The sequence below is a fragment of the Dipodomys ordii genome, unplaced genomic scaffold (genome assembly GCF_000151885.1).
Source record: "Dipodomys ordii isolate 6190 unplaced genomic scaffold, Dord_2.0 Scaffold131, whole genome shotgun sequence".
Taxonomy (NCBI): domain Eukaryota; kingdom Metazoa; phylum Chordata; class Mammalia; order Rodentia; family Heteromyidae; genus Dipodomys; species Dipodomys ordii.
In genome coordinates this window covers 3,665,197-3,685,294 of record NW_012267347.1, presented here as the reverse complement: position 1 = coordinate 3,685,294, position 20,098 = coordinate 3,665,197, and the positions used below count along the sequence as shown (strand labels likewise).

Below are 20,098 nucleotides of genomic sequence, written 5' to 3'. Positions count from 1 at the left end.
AATATTTATGTAGTAATATATATATATATACATATATGTATATATATACATATATATGTAGCTTAGAGTAATTAGATATATAAATTCAAATTCAAAACATGGGTTACACTGAAACTGAGGCATTTGACAGAAAGAGAAGTTGCTTCCATAGGAAATGAGGGACAGAAGAGAGCTATTGTTTACTTAGTCATGAGTATAACTGAGTTAGAAATGGGGTCCACATGAGAATTGAGTATTGGTCACTTGTTCTCATATTCATTCACTTAAAATTAACAAGTAAACAATAAGTTCCAATAACTGATCTGAATGGTAGGAATTCAGTGATCAGAAAGACATAGGCTCTGTTCTTATGGAATCTAACATTCTGAAGAAAAGGTAGACAGCAATTGAATAAAAACACAAAAATAGAATTAGATAGATAATTGCTACAAAATAAAGACAGGGCGCTATGAAATGTATAACACTGGGAACTGATCTAAGAGGGATTAATCAGGAGAAGCATCTTCATGAAGGGACTTTAACATTTACTATGTGAAGAGGAAAGGGAAGAGGCTGGCAGGCAGGCAAGCAGTATGTGCAAAGCCCCAGTTGAGAAGAATTTGGACACATTTTAGTTATTGGAATGACATGGCAGCAGTAATATAAGAAAAGTGTCCAGCCGGGCACTGGTGGCTAACACCTGTAATCCTAGCTACTCAGGAGGCTGAGATCTGAGGACCTCGGATCAAAGCCAGCCTGGGCAGGAAAGACTGTGAGACTCCTATCTCCAATAAACCACCAGAAAACCAGAAGTGGCGCTGTCACTCAAGTGGTAGAGCGCTAGCCTTGAGCTGAAGAGCTGAGGGACAGTGCCCAGGCCCAGAGTTTGAGCCCCACGACTGACCAAAAAAAAGAAAGAAAGAAAGGAAGGAAGGAAGGAAGGAAGGAAGGAAGGAAGGAAGGAAGGAAGGAAGAAAAGTGCACAAAGAGTGCCAGGCTGGAGAGCTAGGCAGAGCTGTGTAAAGTAGGCTGTGTGTTTTATCCTTTTCCATTAAGTAATGGAAAGACCATTTTGACCTCAGCAAAACCCTTCTCTGGCAGGGACAGAATTGGGATAGATGGGTATTTAGGTGACATCAAAATAGTTAAAAATGATAGTGGATTTGACTAGGATAGTAACAATAGAGATAGAAAAAAGATCTAGAAATATTTAGGAAGTAAAATCAATAGGACTGGCTATGAGCAGTGAGGGAGAAAGATGTCAATGGATGCACTTGGATATTTAGTGTATATTTAGATGGATGGAGGGATCTTTCACAGAGCCAGGGTCACTTGGGAAAGACAGGACTGAGAAAAAGGTCAAGAGTCCCATATGACAGATATTTAGGTTGATGTTCAAGAGGAAGTGTACTCATTACCTCACTCATGTAACCCTCTGTATAGTATCTTTACAATAAAAAAAACATTAAAAAATTTTTGGGGGGGTATGTCAGTCATGGGGCCTGAGCTCTGGGCCTGGGTGTTGTCCCTCAGCTCTTCAGCTCTACCACTTGAGCTACAGCCCCACTTCCGGCTTTTTCTTGTTTGCTTACCTGGTACTGAGAATTGAACCCAGGGCCTCGTGCATGCAAGGCAAGCACTCTATCACTGAGCCACCTTCCCAGCCTATGATGAGTTTTTGAGAAATGTGAGTGGCATGCCCAGGTGCTCAGGTGGGAATCATTAGAGATGCCAGCACCTTTTATATACAATATACACAGGATCAAAGCTCTGGAACATGCCAGTGCTTAAAAGCAATCTGTAAAAGGAGTATCTAGTAAAGACCGAGAGAGTTGTCAGAAGAGAGAAAAGCTGAAAGTGATAGAGTCACTGAAGCCAAGGAAAGGACAGTTTTACAAAAGAAGGAATGATTTTGTTTTGTTTTGTTGGTTGTGGGGCTTGGGCGCTGTCCCTGAGCTCTTCAGCTCAAGGCTAGCGCTTTACCACTTGAGCCACAGAGCCACTTTTGGCTTTTTTTTTCTGCTTATGTAGTGCTGAGGAATCAAACCCAGGGCCTCATGCATGCAAGGCAAGCGCTCTACCACTGAGCCACCTTCCCAGCCCAGAAGGAATGATTTTTTTTAAGTAATACTTTGGAGAAATTAAGTAAGGCAAGGATTGGAAACTAGCCATTAGATCTAAATACATCGGGAATTGTTGATGATCATTGTGAGATCATTTTGATGGAGAGGCCAGAAGACCCTAATAGGTTAGAACCTAGTATGTAATGAGGAAATGGAGACAACCTGGGTGACAGACTGTTCAGAAGTTTAGTTATGAGACAGGAGTGGGTGGAGCCAAAGGAAGATGCAAGGTGCTCAGTGAGATGAGGATCAAATTATGTTTTTTTTCTATTAGTCATAGAAGAAATGCAGCATGTTAAATGCCAATGAAGTGGTGTTACAAGTAGGGATATGTTGAGAACTATAGAATAGAAAGGGTGTAATTATTTTCTGAGAATGGCTGGGGGCATTGCTCAAGTGATGGAATACTTGCCTAGCATAAGCATGAGACCCTGTCTATATTACCAGTTCCTGAGGATTCAGGAAAAAATGGAATGTAGAGATTAGATGATCTGAGCTATGCCCTGACACAGGGAACAGAATCCTCTTCTCTGAACTTTAGGAAGAGGAAGGTTGGTTTATTAGGTAGATACAGAGATACTGAATTTGGTGTTGGGAATCAATGTGGTATTGTTTGTTTTGTCTGTTGAATTAGGGACAGAATGGAGGTGTTAGTGAACTAGAGGTTCCATTGAGGTATAAGAATAATAGTGATAGGAGTGTTAAAACAAATTGAAAGGTAAGAAGTTGTAATCAGAAAACAAGTGCTTATAATGGAGCTGTGGGAGTATGTAGGAATGTATATGGAGAAGTGGGGGTTGGGTCACACAAATGGACACTGCAGTCATACGATGATGACAGAATGTAGAGCAGAAAGGAAGGTTTGAGTGAGGTGCTGAAGCCTGCATTGGTAGTGGGCACCGCTGAGTGGTCAGACTGTGAACAGAGGGACACAGTGATACTGTTAAACAGTAAGAAAGCAAGAGAATGAGGTTGGGACATCTTCCATAAGTAGTCCTCAGGGGAAATCCAGGCCTTTCCGGCAGAAGGAGAAATATGTGAGCCAGTAATGTATTGGCCTTTATATTGATAGAAAACTACAGATAAATCTCTTCTGAACTGAAACACACTGAACTTCCTTCCTTCCTTCCTTCCTTCCTTCCTTCCTTCCTTCCTTCCTTCCTTTTCCCCCCTTCCTTCCTTCCTTCCTTCCTTCCTTTTTGGTCAGTCATAGAACTTGACTCGGGGTCTGAGCTTTTTTTTTGGGGGGGGGTACGATCGTGGGGCCTGAACTCTGGGCCTGGGCACTGTCCCTCAGCTCTTCAGCTCAAGGCTAGTACTCTACCACTTGAGCCACAGCGCCACTTCTGGCTTTTTTCTTTTTGCTTATGTGGTGCCGAGGAATCGAACCCAGGGCCTCAGGCATGCAAGGCAAGCACTCTACCACTGAGCCACCTTCCCAGCCCGTGGGTCTGAGCTTTTTCCCTCAATGCTAGCTCTCTACCACTTTGAGTCATGGTACCACTTCTAGTTTTCTGGTGATTAATTGGAGATAACAGTCTCATGGACTTTCCTGCCCAGGCTGGCTTTGAACCATGATCCTCTGATCTTAGCCTCCTGAGTATCTAGGATGACAGATGTGAGCCACTGGTGCCCGGCTTTCATTTCTTATTGATCACAAATCACCAGAATATAGTTTGTACTTTGAAAAGACTACTCCTCTGTTAGGGGATTTGAAGCTGAAATGGCTGAAGGGTGCAGCTAACAAAGGCAAGCTGCCATTGCAGCATGTAAAACTGGACTCCACAGGGAGGCTGCGCAGGCAGCAGGCCTGCGATGTGGTACAGCAGGCAGCTCTTGAGAGCCTGAGCTGCAGCCCTTCCAACTGCAGGGGGTGGGGGCTGCTCTGACCCTTGGGCTGCACATACCGATGACATTGAGTGTTATTGTGACACTGCGCTGGGCCTCCTGGCCATTGGTAGCTTCACAGAGGTAATTTCCAGAATGTTCTGCAGTCAAGGAGAGGTTGAAGGATGCTCCTCCTCCAGAAGGGGCTGTGTGTCTCCCCAGGATTATGTTCTCATGGTAAAACTGGTACAGGATGGGGGGAGAGCCTCTCGGGGCCTCACAGTGAAGCTCAATCATGTCCCCTACCACTGCCTGGGTCCTGGGAGTCCTGAGGGTGAGGGTAGGCTGGGACACCGGAACTGAGGAAAGAAATGGGTTAGTTGACACTGGTGTTATGTTGTTTTTAATCAAAAACAGCTCCTACTTCAAAAAGAACTAAACACTAAAGAATTTTATAGGATAAAAATGAAAAATTCTACCATTTCTCTTATTTTTGTTTTCCAGAAGTTGCCTCTATTAGACATTTGGTCTCCTCTACCTGCAGTGTGTGTGTGTGTGTGTGTGTGTGTGTGTATGTGTGTGTGTGTCTTATTCATACCTCTTAAGTTTGAAGTGTAATAGCCTCATTAGCATTTATCTTTTGATGCACACATTCAAGTTTAAGACATTTTTGAAATTCTATCTTTGAGTTTTGTTTTGTCTTCAGTTTGGTTTTTTTTCTTTCTTTTTCTTTTTGTCAGTCATGGGGCTTGAACTTGGGGCTTGGGTGCTGTCCCTGAGCTCTTTTCTGCTCAAAGCTAGTGCTGTACCTCTTTGAGCCACAGTGCCACTTCAGGTATTCTGGTGGTTAATTGGAGATAAGAGACTCATGGACATTCCTGATGGGGCTGGCTTTAATCTGCAATCCTTAGATCTCAGCCTCCTGAGTAACTAGGATTACAGGTATGAACCACTAGTGCCTGGCTTTAGTTTGGTTTTCTGACTTAACTCTAACTATATATCTTGTATGTGGGTAAGAAACACTTAACTCCATCTATGGGATATATATTATCTAGTGCCCATATTACACTTTTTGCAATTATTTCTGTATTTTCGGTTTGCATTTTGTACTTCTCAGACTGATTCTTCATTTAGTTGACAGTGCAAATAGGTTTCTTACTTTTTAAACTTAGATTTTAGTCTAAAATAGCTTTGCTATTAATTTCTCCTAAGTTCTGCTAGATCATTTGTGTGATCTCTTATTATATTGTCATATCTTCTTTGATCCCTGTTAACTCATTTTTAATATTTAAACTTACTTCAATTATATTGAGAATATTTAGAAGTGTTTTCATTTTCTATAGAAATTCTTCCTCACAAAAGTGTTATGTGTTCTTCATATGTGTACATATAGATTTGCTTTTAATTTACACACAAGCACACACATATACAATATGGTATAGTATAATATTTCAATGTATTTATAGGATGTGTAATGTTCACATCAGGGTAGTTGTTTTATTCATTGATCATTTCTTTGTCTTGGGAACATTTCAAGTTCTGTCTATGAATTGTGTTAATCTTTGCTATCCTGTTGATGTGCTATATGACATTTGTCCTATTTCCTTGCACCTCTGTTCCCATTAACTACCTGGCTCCATCCCCTGCACCTAGCTTCTAGTAACTACAATTCTGGTCTCTAATTTATGAGATCAACTAATTTATCTCCCACATATAAATTATAACATGAAGTATTTGTCTTTCTGTGCTTGACTAATTTCACTAATGTAATGTCCTCAATTTGTCTACTTTACTTACTTTTAGGGTCTTATTTTAAAAATGGGATCCTATCAAATTATAAGACTTCTGTTCAGCAAAGAAAACAATAAACAGAATGAAGAGACAATGTGTGGAACAAAAGATATCTGCAAAGGACTCATCTGACAAGGGATTGATATACAAAGTAGACAAGGCTCTCAAACAACTCAACACTCAAAAATAAATAACTCAATCAAAACTGGGGAAATAATCTGAGTAACCTTTCTATTTCAAAAGGATAATGTACAAATAGCCAAAAAGTATATAAAATGCTCATGAATCATTAACAAAATGCAAATCAAACCACAACACAGTATCTCAGCTCAGTTAAAATGGTGATTATACATATATACAGGAGCTGGCAAAGATACAGAAAAAAGGAAATTCTCATACACTCTTGGTAGAATGTAAATTAGTGTAGTCATTATGGAAAGTGAAGTAGAGGCTCAAGAAAAACTAAGAATAGAACTCCAATATGATATAGCTAGCCCACTTCTACATGTGCGTCAAAAGGAAAGGAAGTTGGTATGGCAAAGAGACTTCCCTTTACAATTTTAAATGAAGACATGCAAAGATTATTACAGCGAACACAGTGTTTTGCTTTTCACTTATCCTGCAATGAATGAAGTTATAATTCAGGGTCTGATATTTGCTGTTGGAATAGTGTGTGTGTGTGCAATGTGTTCAGGAACCACAGGACTGTCAATAGACCTGAAATCAATCTGTGTCCTTGGATTGGGCCCCAGTCTTTCAAATAATGCAGATTTTTCTGCCAGAAAGTCTGTCTGACTCACAGTAAAAGTTTCCAGTTCATAGACAACTTGTTTGCTAAAGTTTGTAAGTTCTGGTCAGTTGATATAAGAAGGTGCAAAGATCACTGTTTTCTCTCACTCTTCGTGTCTCATCTCACCTCAGCCTCTTTTTGTTCATTGAATTACAGATGCTGACTGAGCTCCTGCTTTACGTCATGCACAGGGATGTAGGGAGACCTAGACTGGGACTGTCTTGTTTTCACAGTTTGCTGACAGAAAAGAAAACAGAAGTAAAGGGGTTGTAGATACCATTAAGTGCCAGAAGATAATAAAACATTAAATGGAGCATTGAGCTTGAGAGCTCTGACTTTAAAGTCTTTTGGGTGTTTTGAGAATACATTATATTCTGGGGGTATCTTTTAATTCTTCAATCTGGCTTCCAAACAATCTTTCCTATGTTTCTTTCTCCCTGGATAGTCTTCTAACAAAGTCTTACCCACAGCATCACCTGAGCCTGTATTCTTGTGATGGGAAATAGTCTGACATGCCAGACCTGAGATTTTTTTTAAACTGTAGCTATCCCGTTACTCTAAAAAGGAACAGGATATTATTCTCTTACAACAAAGGTCCTAGTGTAAACAGAAGCAATCTTGCTCCTCAATTGGCACCTTGGTGATAGTTACACTGGTAACCAGGAGTTATACAACTAGGATTTGTATTCTTTTCTGAATCTACGCCATACTTCTAAAAATGTTCAGTACATTATAACACAGACTTGCCCCTTTATTACAACTTTGCACAATTAACTCATGCTAATAAAAAAGAAAAAACAATTAAAAGAATAATGAAAACATGGAAACAACCTATATAGCTATCAAGAGTAGACTTGTAAAATAGATTAAAATATATGGGTAAGGTGACATATACTGCACAGCCATTACCATGAGTGAATATGTGTCGACACCTGCATGTTCACCAACCTGGAAAGCTGTGCACAGCACATGATGAAAAGCAAAATAGTAGGTAGAGAATCATAGCACACGCATCAAACAGTCAACATCCCCACACTACGAAAACTACGTAGAGACCGGCTTGGAAGAAAGTTCATCCAAGGGTCTTTGACCAATATCAAGAACTGGCCAGAACCCAGAGCTTACCAATGACAAAGAGGCTCACAGCCTTACTGTACTGGAGCCTCAGATGGTTTCTGGCTGTGCAGTAGTACTTTCCAGAATGCTCTGTGGTCAGAGAGAAGCTGAGGGATGCTCCTCCTATAGAGGAGGTTGTGCTGCTCCCCAGGGGGACATTCTCATGATAGAACTGGTACCAGATGGGTGGAGAGCCTCTCTGGGCTTCACAGTGCAGTGTTGCCATGTCTCCCTCCAGAGCTTTGGCCTTAGCGGTGCTGAGGGTGAGGACAGGCAGAGACACAGGAACTGAGGGAAAGAAAACCAAAGACCAGCTATTTTGCCTTTCTGTAGATTTCCATTTGTGGTCAGTGCAAAGCTCCTGTCTCCCTTGGTTGTGTGGGCAGCCTAGCAACCTCCTCAGCATCTCCAACAGCTCTAACCCGCCCCTATCTTGCTGTTCTTGTCTAACCTCATCCTTTCCCTTCAGACTTCTAGCTCCTTTCCTCCAGAGGCCCCTTGTTGAAGTGACAATTCCATTTGGCAGAGGAGAGGACTTCCTCAGGGGAGACATCGCGTGTTTTGCGGCCACCAGCTTCATGTTTTCCTCCATCAGCTCTTTCCTCTTTCTCCCTTGATCCACCATTGTGGGAAAACCCTCCCCACCCTACCCTTTCCTTCCTACCATTTTGAACTTCCTTTTCAGCCTCTTGTTCTCTATTTCTCTTTACTCTGGCTGGCCTGAGGGCTCTGTCCTTAACCCACATAGTCTTGCAAGGACCTCTTTTCTACTTCTGAGTTCTCCCTGAACCCACACTCACTCTTGCATTTCTATGTAAGAAGAGGAAGAGGAAGTCAGGGAGGGAGTAGATGGCGCCTGTAGTCCATGGAGAGCACACAACTGATCCTGGGGAGGGCTTTGGTGGTCAGAGCTCATTTCTAATGGATTGTGCCCATGGCCCCTTCCAGACCTAACTCTTCCCTTCTTGTCTTTGGCAGATGATTCAGAACATTGAATTATTGGTGACTCATTGGGTCTTTATATTTAATGTGAATTCCTCCCTACCTGTGGTCTTCCTTAAGGATCCTCAGGTGTGGTTTGATAACTGATTCTTTGAGTGACACCTGGCACTTTGGTCCATGGATTGCTGGCAACGTTGTTGGCTTCCCAGGAATATACCCGAGCATTGTTACTTCTCACCATGGACCTCCTCAACTTTGCTTTTGAGGACAAGTACATCTTTGTTCATGCTGCTTGCCTCTTTTGTACCAGACTTTGCTGAGTCTTGGGACCCCTTCTACTGAGCAGAAGAACACCAATTCCTGCCCTTCAAACACCAACTCTAGGGCTAGAAATATGTGTATTTGGATGTTGGCCAAACTCCTAAGAAAAATGACACACATGGGACTCTTAACAGTGAGTGGCTTTATGGATGGAAAAGAGCCAGAGGGTAAAATCTGCTGTGGGAAGTTGGTCTGGGGTAGATTTAGGCTTACTCTCGTGAAGAAGGAGGAAGGTGGGGAAACTTCAGCCCATAGCTGTCTGGGAGGACCCCCGACTCTTTCTAGGGCTTGTAAAGAGTCTATCCAGGAGTAGAAGCAACCCTGCCCAGCCTGCCCTCATATCCACCCCTCCCCGATAGAGCAAGATCAGCCATTGCAAAGAGGTCACCAGCTGCACCAAAGTTGGGGCATATGGGGGTATGAAGTGGACAGGAAGATTTGGCATCAGGGGAAAATAGCAACTGCACTGTCTAATTAGAAATGAGACATTGACATGAAGAGTAACCTCACCCTAGAGCAAACAATTTTTAAAAAACTAGGGCTTCACAGGGCTAGGAAGGTGGCTCAGTGGTAGAGCTCTTGCCTTGCATGCATGAAGCCCTGTGTTTGATTCCTCAGCACCACATAAGCAAAAAGAAAAAAAGCCAGAAGTGGCTCTGTGGCTCAAGTGGTAGAGCGCTAGCCTTGAGCTGAAGAGCTGAGGGACAGCGCCCAGGCCCAGAGTTCAGGCCCCATGACTGGACCTCCCCCCAAAAAAAACCCCAAAAAAACTAGGGCTTCAATTCAAGACCTCACACTTGCTAGACAGGCACTTTACCCCTTGAGTCAAGTCCCAAACCCTTTCTGTTTTAGTTATTTTTCAGATAGGTATTTTTCCCCCCCAGGCCAGCCTGGCCCACAATGACCCAACTTACACCTCTCATACAGATGGGTTTACAAGACAGTTCCATTATGATCAACGTTTTGTTTTTGTCAAAATGAGATCTGGCTAACTTTTTTTTTGCTAGAGCTTACCTGAAACTTCCCAATCTCTATCTCTTGAGTAATGGGGATTACAGGCATGAGCCATTGTACCTGGCTCTTGAACAGCATTTCTTCTGTAGCATGATCAAAGGAGATGAGGTCAGATTGTCCCCATTAAGTAGGGTAATCCGTGATGGGTATGATTTCAGGTAATGATGACAAAGACAGTGTCTTTGGAGTTATTCTCAGGTCTTAAGGACAAAGGATGTAAACTGAACAGAGAAGAAGAAGGGGCAATGGGTGGAATTTCATCAACTGTGCTGAGGAAGAGGCTAAGCTAGAAATTGTTGTGTACTAATCATTGGAAACTTGATGCCCACCTGTGTGAATTGTTCTTCCTTAAACCAGTGACCTTAAAAACATCTGTTTCCAGTCAAGAACCAGTGGATCATGCTTGTAATCCTAGCTACTCAGGAGGCTGAGATCTGAGGATTGATTAACCACCCCAAAACTGAAAGTAGAAGTGTAGCTCAAGTGGTAGAGCACCGGCCTTGATTAAAAAAGCTAAGGGAGAACACAAGGCCCTGAGTTCAAGTCCCAGTACCTGTATAAGAAAACAAACACCCTACACCTGTTTCCTTTAACAGATTACTATGCTGTGGGTTTTTTTTAACTTTAGGAATAGGAATACATTTATGGGAAATGCTATCACCTTCAGCATTTCCTCCTCACTTAGGAAAGTGGATATCTCAAACTATGTGTCCCTTTCTAATGCTCAAATAGATTTCCTGGGAAGACCAAATTAAGTCAGGTAGAGCCTTTGGCCATTGGTTAACAATCTTGCTTAAGAGCTTACACAATTTTAGGAACTTAGGAAAAAGCAATATCCCTGTGAGGCATTTATTCATTCCCCCAGCTGTTTGTCCTTTAGTTTTTTCTTGTCTTTAAGACTTGATGTGTATCTCCACAATCCCCCTTTCCCCATCCCCCGACGTACAAATCTCAGTACTCACTTTGCACAGGAATTTGGAATGGACGGCTGGTTTTCCAAATATTGGAAGTCCCTGCCTTGCATCTGTAAGACGTTGAATCTTCTTTCCTTATGGCAGGAATGTGATACTCTGGGTCTTGGCTGCAGACTTGCCTAGAAATCAGGTTATCTTTCAAGAAGCAAAACTTGAGCTGGACATTTGATTTTTGTGGCGAGAGCTGGGTGTCACAGGTGAGGTTCACTGGGCTTCCATCTGTGGGCTGGGAAGGTCTAGCAAGTAGCACAGGACGCGGAAACAGTTCTAGGGGAAGAAACACAACAGTTCCCACAGCAATGAAGCTTAGAAAGGTTCTGGAAAAACCACAGTTTACCCTCAGCACCAGCAAGCAGAGTTATGGCACCACATTCTCCAAAAAACAGGCAAGAAAGGGATGCCATTTATTTTATTTTTCATTTTGGCCAGTACTGGGGCTTAAATTTAAGGCCTGGGAGCTGTCCCTTAGCTTTTATGCTCAACAATAGAGCTCTATCACTTGAGCAATAGCTCCACTTCTGACATTTGGGTGGTTAGTTGGAGATAAGAGTCTCATGAACTTTCCTACTTAGGTTGGCTTTGAACTTTGATCCTCAGATCTCAGCTTCTAGGAATATAATAGCTAGGATTACAAGTGTGAACCACCAAGGCCCAGCCAAGGGACACCACTTCTTGTTTCTGACATCCTTCAGTAGAAAGCTGCTGCACTTCTTTCTAGTGTCCCAGTCTACCATATTCTTCCTGTCCTATCTCTACAACCTCATGTTCTATCTCTACAATGTTCCTTTTGTCTAATACCCCTCACTAAATAATGAAAGCTTTACCTTGGACTTGGATTTTGACCTTGTTGGAAGAAGCATATCTGTTGTTACAGCGATAGTCACCATTGTGCTGTAGACCTGCATTTTGAATGTGGTACTCAGTTCCTTGATGTGGTAAATGCTGGCCATTCCTGTAAAATGTTATATTACTCCTTGATGTTCGTTTCTTTTCCTGACACTTTAAAACCACAGAGTCTCTTTCAAACACCTCAAATGGAGCCTGTAGGATCAGCTGAGCTGTAGGAAACACAAGATCAAATTTGTTTCATCACATTGTTGTTTCTTCTTGCTTTTCATTATTATGCCAATTAGACTTTGTGTGAGTGTGCTCACAAGTGCGTGTATCTATGTATGTGTATATATGAGTGTATGTGTGCAAGTACTGGGGCTTGAACTCAAGGCCTGTGAGCTGCCCCTTAGTTTTCTTTCACTCAAGGCTACCACTCTACCACTTGAGCTATAGTTCCACTTTTGGCTTTTTAAAACATTTAACTTTATTATCAAGGTGATGTACAGAGGGGGTTACAGTTATATACAGAAGGTAGTGAGTATATTTCTTGTAGGACATTGTTATTCCCTTGTTTTTCTCCCACTTTCCCTCCCCAAAATCCACCCCCTCCCCGCAAAATTCTGGCTTTTTAGTAGTTAATTGGAGATATGAGTCTCATGGACTTTCCTAGTTGGTCTGGCTTTGAACCACGGTCCTCAGATTTCAGCCCCCTGAGTAGCTAGGATTTTTGGTGTGACTTTCAATTAGGCATTATAGGAAAGAGAATTGGGAGAAATGACTCTTATTACTTCTGTTTTTTTCTGTTCAAATGAACATGTACTTTGAGAAAAGTTGGAAAGCAGAAAGGTAAGTAAAAAGTACCTATTATCTCACCTCCAGTAATTTTGTTTTGTTTTTATTGGCTTTTTCTGTACAGCACTGGGCTTGAACTCAAGGCCAGGGCACTGTCCTATAACATTTTTGCTCAGGGATGTTCTCTTACTTGACCGACAACTCCACTTCTGGTGTGTGTGTGTGTGTGTGTGTGTGTGTGTGTGTGTGTGTGTGTGTGTTGTTGTTGTTGTTGTTAATTAAGATAAGATTCTCACAGACTTTGCTGTCCTGGCTGGCTTTGGACAGCAACCTCAGATCTCAGCCTCGTAAGTAGCTATGATTAATTATAAGTGTGAGCTTCTGGTTGTTCTGTAAATTTGACATATATCTTTTTTGCTTTCCTCTTTTTATATGCACATATGTGAATTTTTGTGTATTCTTTTCCATTTTTAGGGAATAGGAATAATGTGTATATATTAGATAGTTTACCTTTACTGACTGTGCTATAAGATTTAGGGAGGTCACTAGTTTCATTACTGACTGCTTTTCAATGGCCATGAAGTTTTCTTCAACGAAGTAACAGAGTTTATATAATAAATTTTCTTTTCTTAATCAGTTAGAGTCTTCCACATTTGGGTTATGTATAAGGGGAATTGTTAGATCAAAAAGAATAAGTAGCTGAGTACCTCCTAGCCACTTAGGAAGCTTAGATCTGAAGATTACAGTTTAAAGCCAGCCAGCAAAAGCAGAAAAGTCTGGGATACTATATTCTCCAAATAATCAACAAAGTCAGAAGTGGAGCTATGACTCAAGTGGCAGAGCACTAAGGCACTAGCCTTTAGTGCAAAATCTAAGGGACATTTCTTAGATCCTGGGTTCAAACTCCAGCAACATCACATACCCCCCCACACACTAAGCTTTTCTTCCTTCTCTTTGTTACTACATTTCTCCATTGTTCATGAAATTAACGTGTATTATAACAAAGATTATATTACTCAACTCTAAAAACACGTGCTTCTATGAAAATAGAAGAAATACCTTTTCCTCTTTCTCCTTGGTATATGTATATCAATCAATCTGTCTTATACTTCTCTATAATCCATCTCTATTGCTAAATTTGAAATATTCTCATCCTATTTATTTTTCTAATTAGTAAACTGGCTTGAAATACATTTTAATGAACAGTTTTTAATGAATCAGGAAGAGTTCAAATAAATTAGTTCTCAAAATTTTCTTTTTACATGAGTGGCTTGTAAAAGCTTCAGATTCTTGGGCCTCTACAGATTTTGACACAGTAAATATAGGGTTGTTCCCAAGTATCTGCATAGTTAAAAAGCTGCCCAAACTTTGTGATGCAGATGATTAGACTTGAAGGAGCACAAGAGTAGAAGGTATTAATCCTCTCTATAGAGATTATAGTCCTTAGTCTCTATAACCTTTAGCTATTATATGACCAGTATGTCCTTTTAGATATATGACTTAAAGCTATTACCCACTGGGCTGACTGAACTTCATCCAATTAATTTGTTTCCTTAATTTTTATGTTCAAACTTGAGAAGCGAATTCTGTTTCCTGTCTGATTTTATACAGAGCTTTGGAATGGCCTCCTTGTATATGGAATCACAGAATAAAACTGTTCATCCTTGTGTTGTTCAAAGTGAATAGTAGTAACAGCTACAGAGAAAACGGGCATGAAATGATTTAGAAAGTTTTTATTTCTTTTACTTCCATCTTACCATTGGAAAACTCCAAGTGCACAGATTTACTTGGAAGTAAGTTGTCAGCTTGGCATTTGAAATTTCCAGATTCATTGACTTGAAACGTATTAGTATTGTGGCTTAATAGTTTGCCTCCATGGTACCATTTTATTTGATATAGCAAGAAGCCAGGTTTGTGGCAAGACAGAGTCACTGTGTCTCCTGAAAAATAATTGGTCCATGGAGGCTGTACAGAAATCCTAGATTTGAGTGCAGCTGCTGAGGAGGAGAGAGAAATGAGTTTAAGGCAGAGGTATTCGGAGTCTCAGCTTCAAGGTCCTGTGGGATAGATGGGAAGACTGCCTTTGGACAGTCCCAGAGAGGCTCTGGGCTGCATGTGAGCTGGCAGGCCTCACCTCTCCCAGGTTAGAGTGTTAGCTGAGGGATGATAATGAGCAAAATGGTTTCCAGGGGATTAGATTAGCAGGGTTCTCTGTGATGTCAATGGTTAGTTAGCTGATTCTGGTAGTGTTCCTGCTCTATTGCTGTGCTCACAAACTCATGGGGGCTTATAGAACCATTGTTAAATTGCATTTTCTCTAAAAGAACACATCATTTTATCATAAGATTTTAGCACCAAAGAATGCTTGAGGAATCCACTTGCCTAACTGTTTTATAAGTGATAATTCAAATGACCAGAAAAAAAGTCATCGCAGATAATTGTGGCAGAGCAGGGAATGGACAAATCATCTTCTGGACCAAGACAATGATTGAAATGGAGAAGCTGAGGTTGGGTGGGTAGAGTAGTTATAGAAAGTTCTTGCTATTCATGAGTTCCCCCAAATCCAAGAAACTCTCTGACCTCAAAAGGTCATAATGATAAGTCAGAGCTAAGGAAATGTGGGCGATAGTTAACTTTTTATGTCTTTTTTCTTTCTAATGGCCTAGTTGTTGGATGTTCTTTTGTTCTCCATTAACTTCCTTCAGGATATTCCTCCTAAAAGAGAATGCAATGCTCCTGATGGCATCTCCATAGTGTGATGCTGTCAAGGGAATTTCCCAGCCTGCTGATTGGAGGGGATTCCATTCAGAGTCTGAATGTTTACCGTAGAGATGAAGATGTCCTGCCTGGCTAAGTAGGTAGTCCATCTGCAATAGGAGTAAGTTCAGGGCCTGTGAAGGTCAGGAGCTGCCAGGTGTTCATTCAACACCTTACCCACGGAGGGTCAGAGGGTAAAATAAAGCTACTCTGGCTTCAGGGGGATTTCAAAAGCCCAGACATCTCTTTTACATCCCTATTTGCCTTGACAAGAAAATGGGAGAGACTCTGGCAGTCACAATTTTTTTTTTGGTCAATCGTGGGGCCTTAACTCTGGGCCTGGGCGCTGTCCCTCAGCAATTCAGCTCAAGGCTAGTGCTCTACCACTTGAGCCACAGTGACACTTCCGGCTTTTTCTGCTTATGTGGTGCTGAGGAATCGAACCCAGGGCCTCAAGCATGCAAGGCAAGAACTCTACCACTGAGCCACCTTCCCAGCCCACAAAAATATTTTAAATTTGGGAGCAAAACAAACACACAAAAACAGTGGCAGGGGTACTCACTAAATTGTCTACTGACAGATTGTCCCGGGACAGGACCTGCAAAAATAAATGAACAAATGTAACAAGGAGCCAGAAATACACATAGACCAAAGGTATTTTTTGAAATAATATATTTTGCTATCTATTTATTATGTTTTCCATTACAAATGCATTTCTAAAATGTTAGCAGTTAATCAAATACACTCTATGTGGCCTCTAAATATAGTCTATATATACCAAGGTATATGTAGTATATATATATGTTATAAGGTATATATAAGGTATATGTGGTACATATAGTTTACATATGTTTAGTACATATGTGTGTATGTGTGTGTGTGTGTGTGTGTGTGTATATATATATATATATATATATATTCCTACACTTTTTTTTTGGTTGGTCATGGAGCCTGAACTCTGGGCCTGGGCACTGTTCCTCAGCTCTTCAGTTCAAGGCCAGCGCTCTACCACTTGAGCCACAGCAGTACTTCCAACTTTTTCTGCTTCTGTGGTGCTGAGGAATTGAACCCAGGGCCTCATGCATACAAGGCAAGCACTCTACCACTGAGCCACCTTCCCAGCCCCTCCTAGACTTTTAAGATAAAAGCTGAATGGGATCTGCCAGCAACAAGTTGACTGGTGGGGGAAACAAAATCACAAAACCATAATTATACTACAATGACATAATGTAATTCAATTAGTGAAATAATACAAGAACACAATGGGTATCTTGAGAATCAAGGTACAACTCAGGCCAGTGTTGAAAGAGAGATGGGAAGGGAGAAAGGGAGAGATAGAGGGGGGGGGAGAGATTATTGAAGACTCAGGTGGACCATGGGAGGTACCTGAAGGAACATGATGCTTGAGAACACTATGAACAAGAACATAGGAATTGGCCAGGTAAGGGTTAATACCCTTGGAGAGAGTATTTAAGATAGGAAGGACACAGAAGTAAAAATATGTCATTGGTGCTCAGGGAGTGTGTGTGTGTGTGTGTGTGTGTGTGTGTGTGTACATCTGGAAAGGTAAGAAGTGGTGAGTAGTAAGATTACAGAGGAATATAAGGCCCAAGTAAGTAGCTTTGATTTTACTATAAAAGCCATGGGGAACCATTGAGAGGTTTCAAGGAGTGTGAGAATTAGAATTTGAAGCCCTAGATGGCGTGTTCTGGCAGAGAGCAGCCTTCAACGGGACAAGATGTGGGGTATTTTAGAAGGCCATGTGAGAGTTGGTGATATTTCATTTTCTTCAGACTATTCAACTGGAGTGATCTGAAACAATTGTTGACTTGTTCACTTTGATTGCTTCCTCTGTAAAGTGGGGATTCGTCTCCACCAAATAACCCTCTAGAATCTACAATGCTACGTGGCATATAAGAGACACTCATTAAATATTTATTGAACAATAAATTAATTCACAATCTAAGTGAGTGATAGAGGTAGGTGAACACAAATTTGAGAAATGAGCAATGAAGACATAGAGGAGGCAAAGTTGGCAGGGACAGATTCTAGAAATTTCTAGAATGCCAGCCAAATGCCAAGACCAGGCAGGGGAAACCAGCCGGGAGTGAAAGACACTTCACTCTTTTTTTTTTTTTTTTTGGGTCCGGTCATGGGGCCTGAACTCTGGGCCTGGGCGCTGTCCCTCAGCTCTTCAGCTCAAGGCTAGCACTCTACCACTTGAGCCACAGTACCACTTACGGCTTTTTTCTTTTTGCTTATGTGGTGCTGAGGAATTGAACCCAGGGCCTGGAGCATGCAAGGCAAGCACTCTACCGCTGAGCCACCTTCCCAGCCCGACACTTCACTCTTGACCATGTAAAACTCATGAAGAAGTAGCTGAAGCCATATAATTTCCATTGAGAACAGAATTATTCACAATTACCCAAATATTTTAGTCAACGTGGCTTTTATATTGTTTTAAATGCAGCTAATATTTTCCTGAGCACTTTCTATATGGCATGTGTTTATATACATTATTTCATGTAATCTTGCAAATCTCTATGAGGTAAGTACACCATTACCCATCCTTTAACAAGGCCTGGACATTGCCTTTTAGCTTTTTAGTTCAAGGCTGGTGCTCTATCACTTGAGCCACAGCTCCACTTCTGGCTTTTTGGTGGTTGATTGGAGATAGGTGTCTTATGGACTTTTCTGCCCAAGCTGGTTTAAATAGAAATCCTCAGATCTCAACCTGCTATTTAGCTAGGATTAAAGGTGTGAGCCATCAGCACCCAGCTAGGACAGAGTTTTGAATCCAGATCTTCTTTGAGCCCAAAGCACATGGTCTGGCCAGTCCCCATCCTGCTCCTCTGTGTTGAGCCACACTGGAATGCGCTTCTAGTTCTGAAATAATAGACCATGCACCCTGTGGCTGTCCACCCTGTCCTGTGGCTGTCCTCCCCCCTCCTAGGCTTCCAAAGCCTTTATTAACCAGTTGGGGTAGCTTATGTTTGTCTATGCCATCTATTAGTGACTTTGCCTGGATAATTAACTAGGATCTTTTTATATAGTCTTTCTGCGTTCCCATCTATGGCTGAGCTTCCTGAGCACAAAAACAGGGCTTCCTGTGCTCTCTTATTATTCCTAACCTCTGGTGCGGTGCTGTGTATATCAACGTTCTGCTGAATGAAAGAGTAAAACTATTTAATTCTAACATTTTCACCTTGGCCAAACAGAGGAATGGATTTGGAGCTATGGATTGATGGAGACTTATGCACAACCCCAGGCACAAGGAGAATGTTAGAGCTGCAAGTTTTGCCTTATTTGGCCTGCTGCCTCCTCTGTGCCTACCCACTGGACCTACTGTGCTTGTTCACAGCCAATTATGGCTGTAATTTTTGCAGGAGGAGGTATCTTCCACTTCTTCCTATATTCAGGACCCAAACCTGGCCTTGTCATAAGGGGGTAAATGCATCCGCAGTACAGAGAGAATAGGCTCTTGTCAGGATAAAGCATTATCAACCAAGCTGGGCACTGGTGTCTCACGTCTGTCATCCTAGCTTATCAGGAGGCTGAGATCTGAGGATTGTGGTTCAAAGCCATATCTGGAAATAAAGCCCACCCGACTCTTATCTCCAGTTAACCACCAAAAAGCTAGAAGTCCACTTGAGTTGTGGTTCAAATTGGTAGAGTGCTAGCTTTGAGGGGGAAAAAACACTCAGAGACACCACCCAGGCCTTGAGTTCAAGCCCCGGGAAACATACAACAACAAGAATGAGAACAAGAACAACAAATCCAGAACAGAAAAACACTATCAATCAGCAGACATAACTATTTTCTAGGCTTTGTGAAGTATCTGTGGAAATTGTAACTGAAATTTTAGTTGCTATGGTTTCTTTCTCTTAAGGTTAAAGATTTTTTTTCCCCAGCTGTGACCACTTTCTTTAGGTTCAAGAGAGGAAGTCTTGTGTTGCACAGAAAAGCTAGAAAATATTAACCTCCATAGGTAGGAAAGACTCTCTGAGCAAAGGCTGTACTCCAAGAAAGGGCCAAGCTTTTCTTGGTGGAGCAAGAGAGAGGGGCTTCCCAACCCCCCTGGGCCCATGCTGAGCCATGTACTCACCCAGGACCAGTAATATTGCCCACAGTGGCATGAAGACCGGAACCATTCAGAATGGAGGCCAAAGCAGGTATTGTCCCAGGAACATCAGTTTTTGGTCTTGTTTTATAATCAATGTACAGCTCACACCAGCCCCAAGGAATGCAACTGCTTTTTTTTTTGTTTTAGAAGAACAAAATATATTGGTGAATCATAAAAAAAGGAAGTGGGAGTGCTCATCTCTAACTAAGACTCTATTTCCTGCTCTAATGGTAAAATGTGAAAAGATAAATGTTAGGGTTTGAAAACCATCTACCCATGAACCCATATTTATGCAGTTGGGAAATTACCTTAAGGAAAACATGTGAAGATAGTTTCACAAAAATATTTATGGTAAGGCTGGCCATGGTGGTAAATGCTTATAATCCCAGCTATTTAAAGGGTGACATTTGGAAGGATGCTGTTCAAGTTCAGCCCAGGCAAACAGCAAGATCCCATCTCAATCAAAAGGGGACTATGGCCGTGTGTACCTGTGTTCCCTGCCTGTGAGGCTGTAGATATCTCAAACTAGACCCTGCTCTGCTCCCAGCACCCTCCTGCAAAAACAAATAACAACAACAAAACCCATGAGAGACCCTATCTGAAAAATAGCTATGAGCTAAAAGATTTCAGAGTGTGGTTCAAGTGGCAGAGTACAAGTGCAAGGTCCTGAATTCAAATCCCAGTACTGCAAAAAAAAAGGTTAATATAACATCATTCA

General features: G+C 41.6%; 1 protein-coding gene across 4 annotated transcripts in view; it reads right to left on the bottom strand.

The window, feature by feature from the left end:
- Positions 1-19,528, bottom strand: part of LOC105996509 (Fc receptor-like protein 5) — a 29,082-nt gene extending 9,554 nt beyond the window's left edge. The window contains exons 1-6 of one of the 4 annotated variants that reach the window (XM_013030613.1): positions 19,363-19,528; positions 15,820-15,855; positions 14,258-14,497; positions 11,702-11,935; positions 10,866-11,144; positions 4,010-4,288 (exon numbers count right to left, since the gene is read on the bottom strand). In XM_013030613.1, the coding sequence (XP_012886067.1) occupies positions 4,010-4,288; positions 10,866-11,144; positions 11,702-11,935; positions 14,258-14,497; positions 15,820-15,855; positions 19,363-19,408 (1,114 nt within the window). In that variant the 5' untranslated portion in view covers positions 19,409-19,528. The remainder of the gene's footprint in view (positions 1-4,009; positions 4,289-10,865; positions 11,145-11,701; positions 11,936-14,257; positions 14,498-15,819; positions 15,856-19,362) is intronic. The other 3 variants (XM_013030615.1, XM_013030614.1, XM_013030616.1) reach the window with 3 other exon arrangements.
- Between the last annotated feature and the right edge of the window lie 570 nt (positions 19,529-20,098).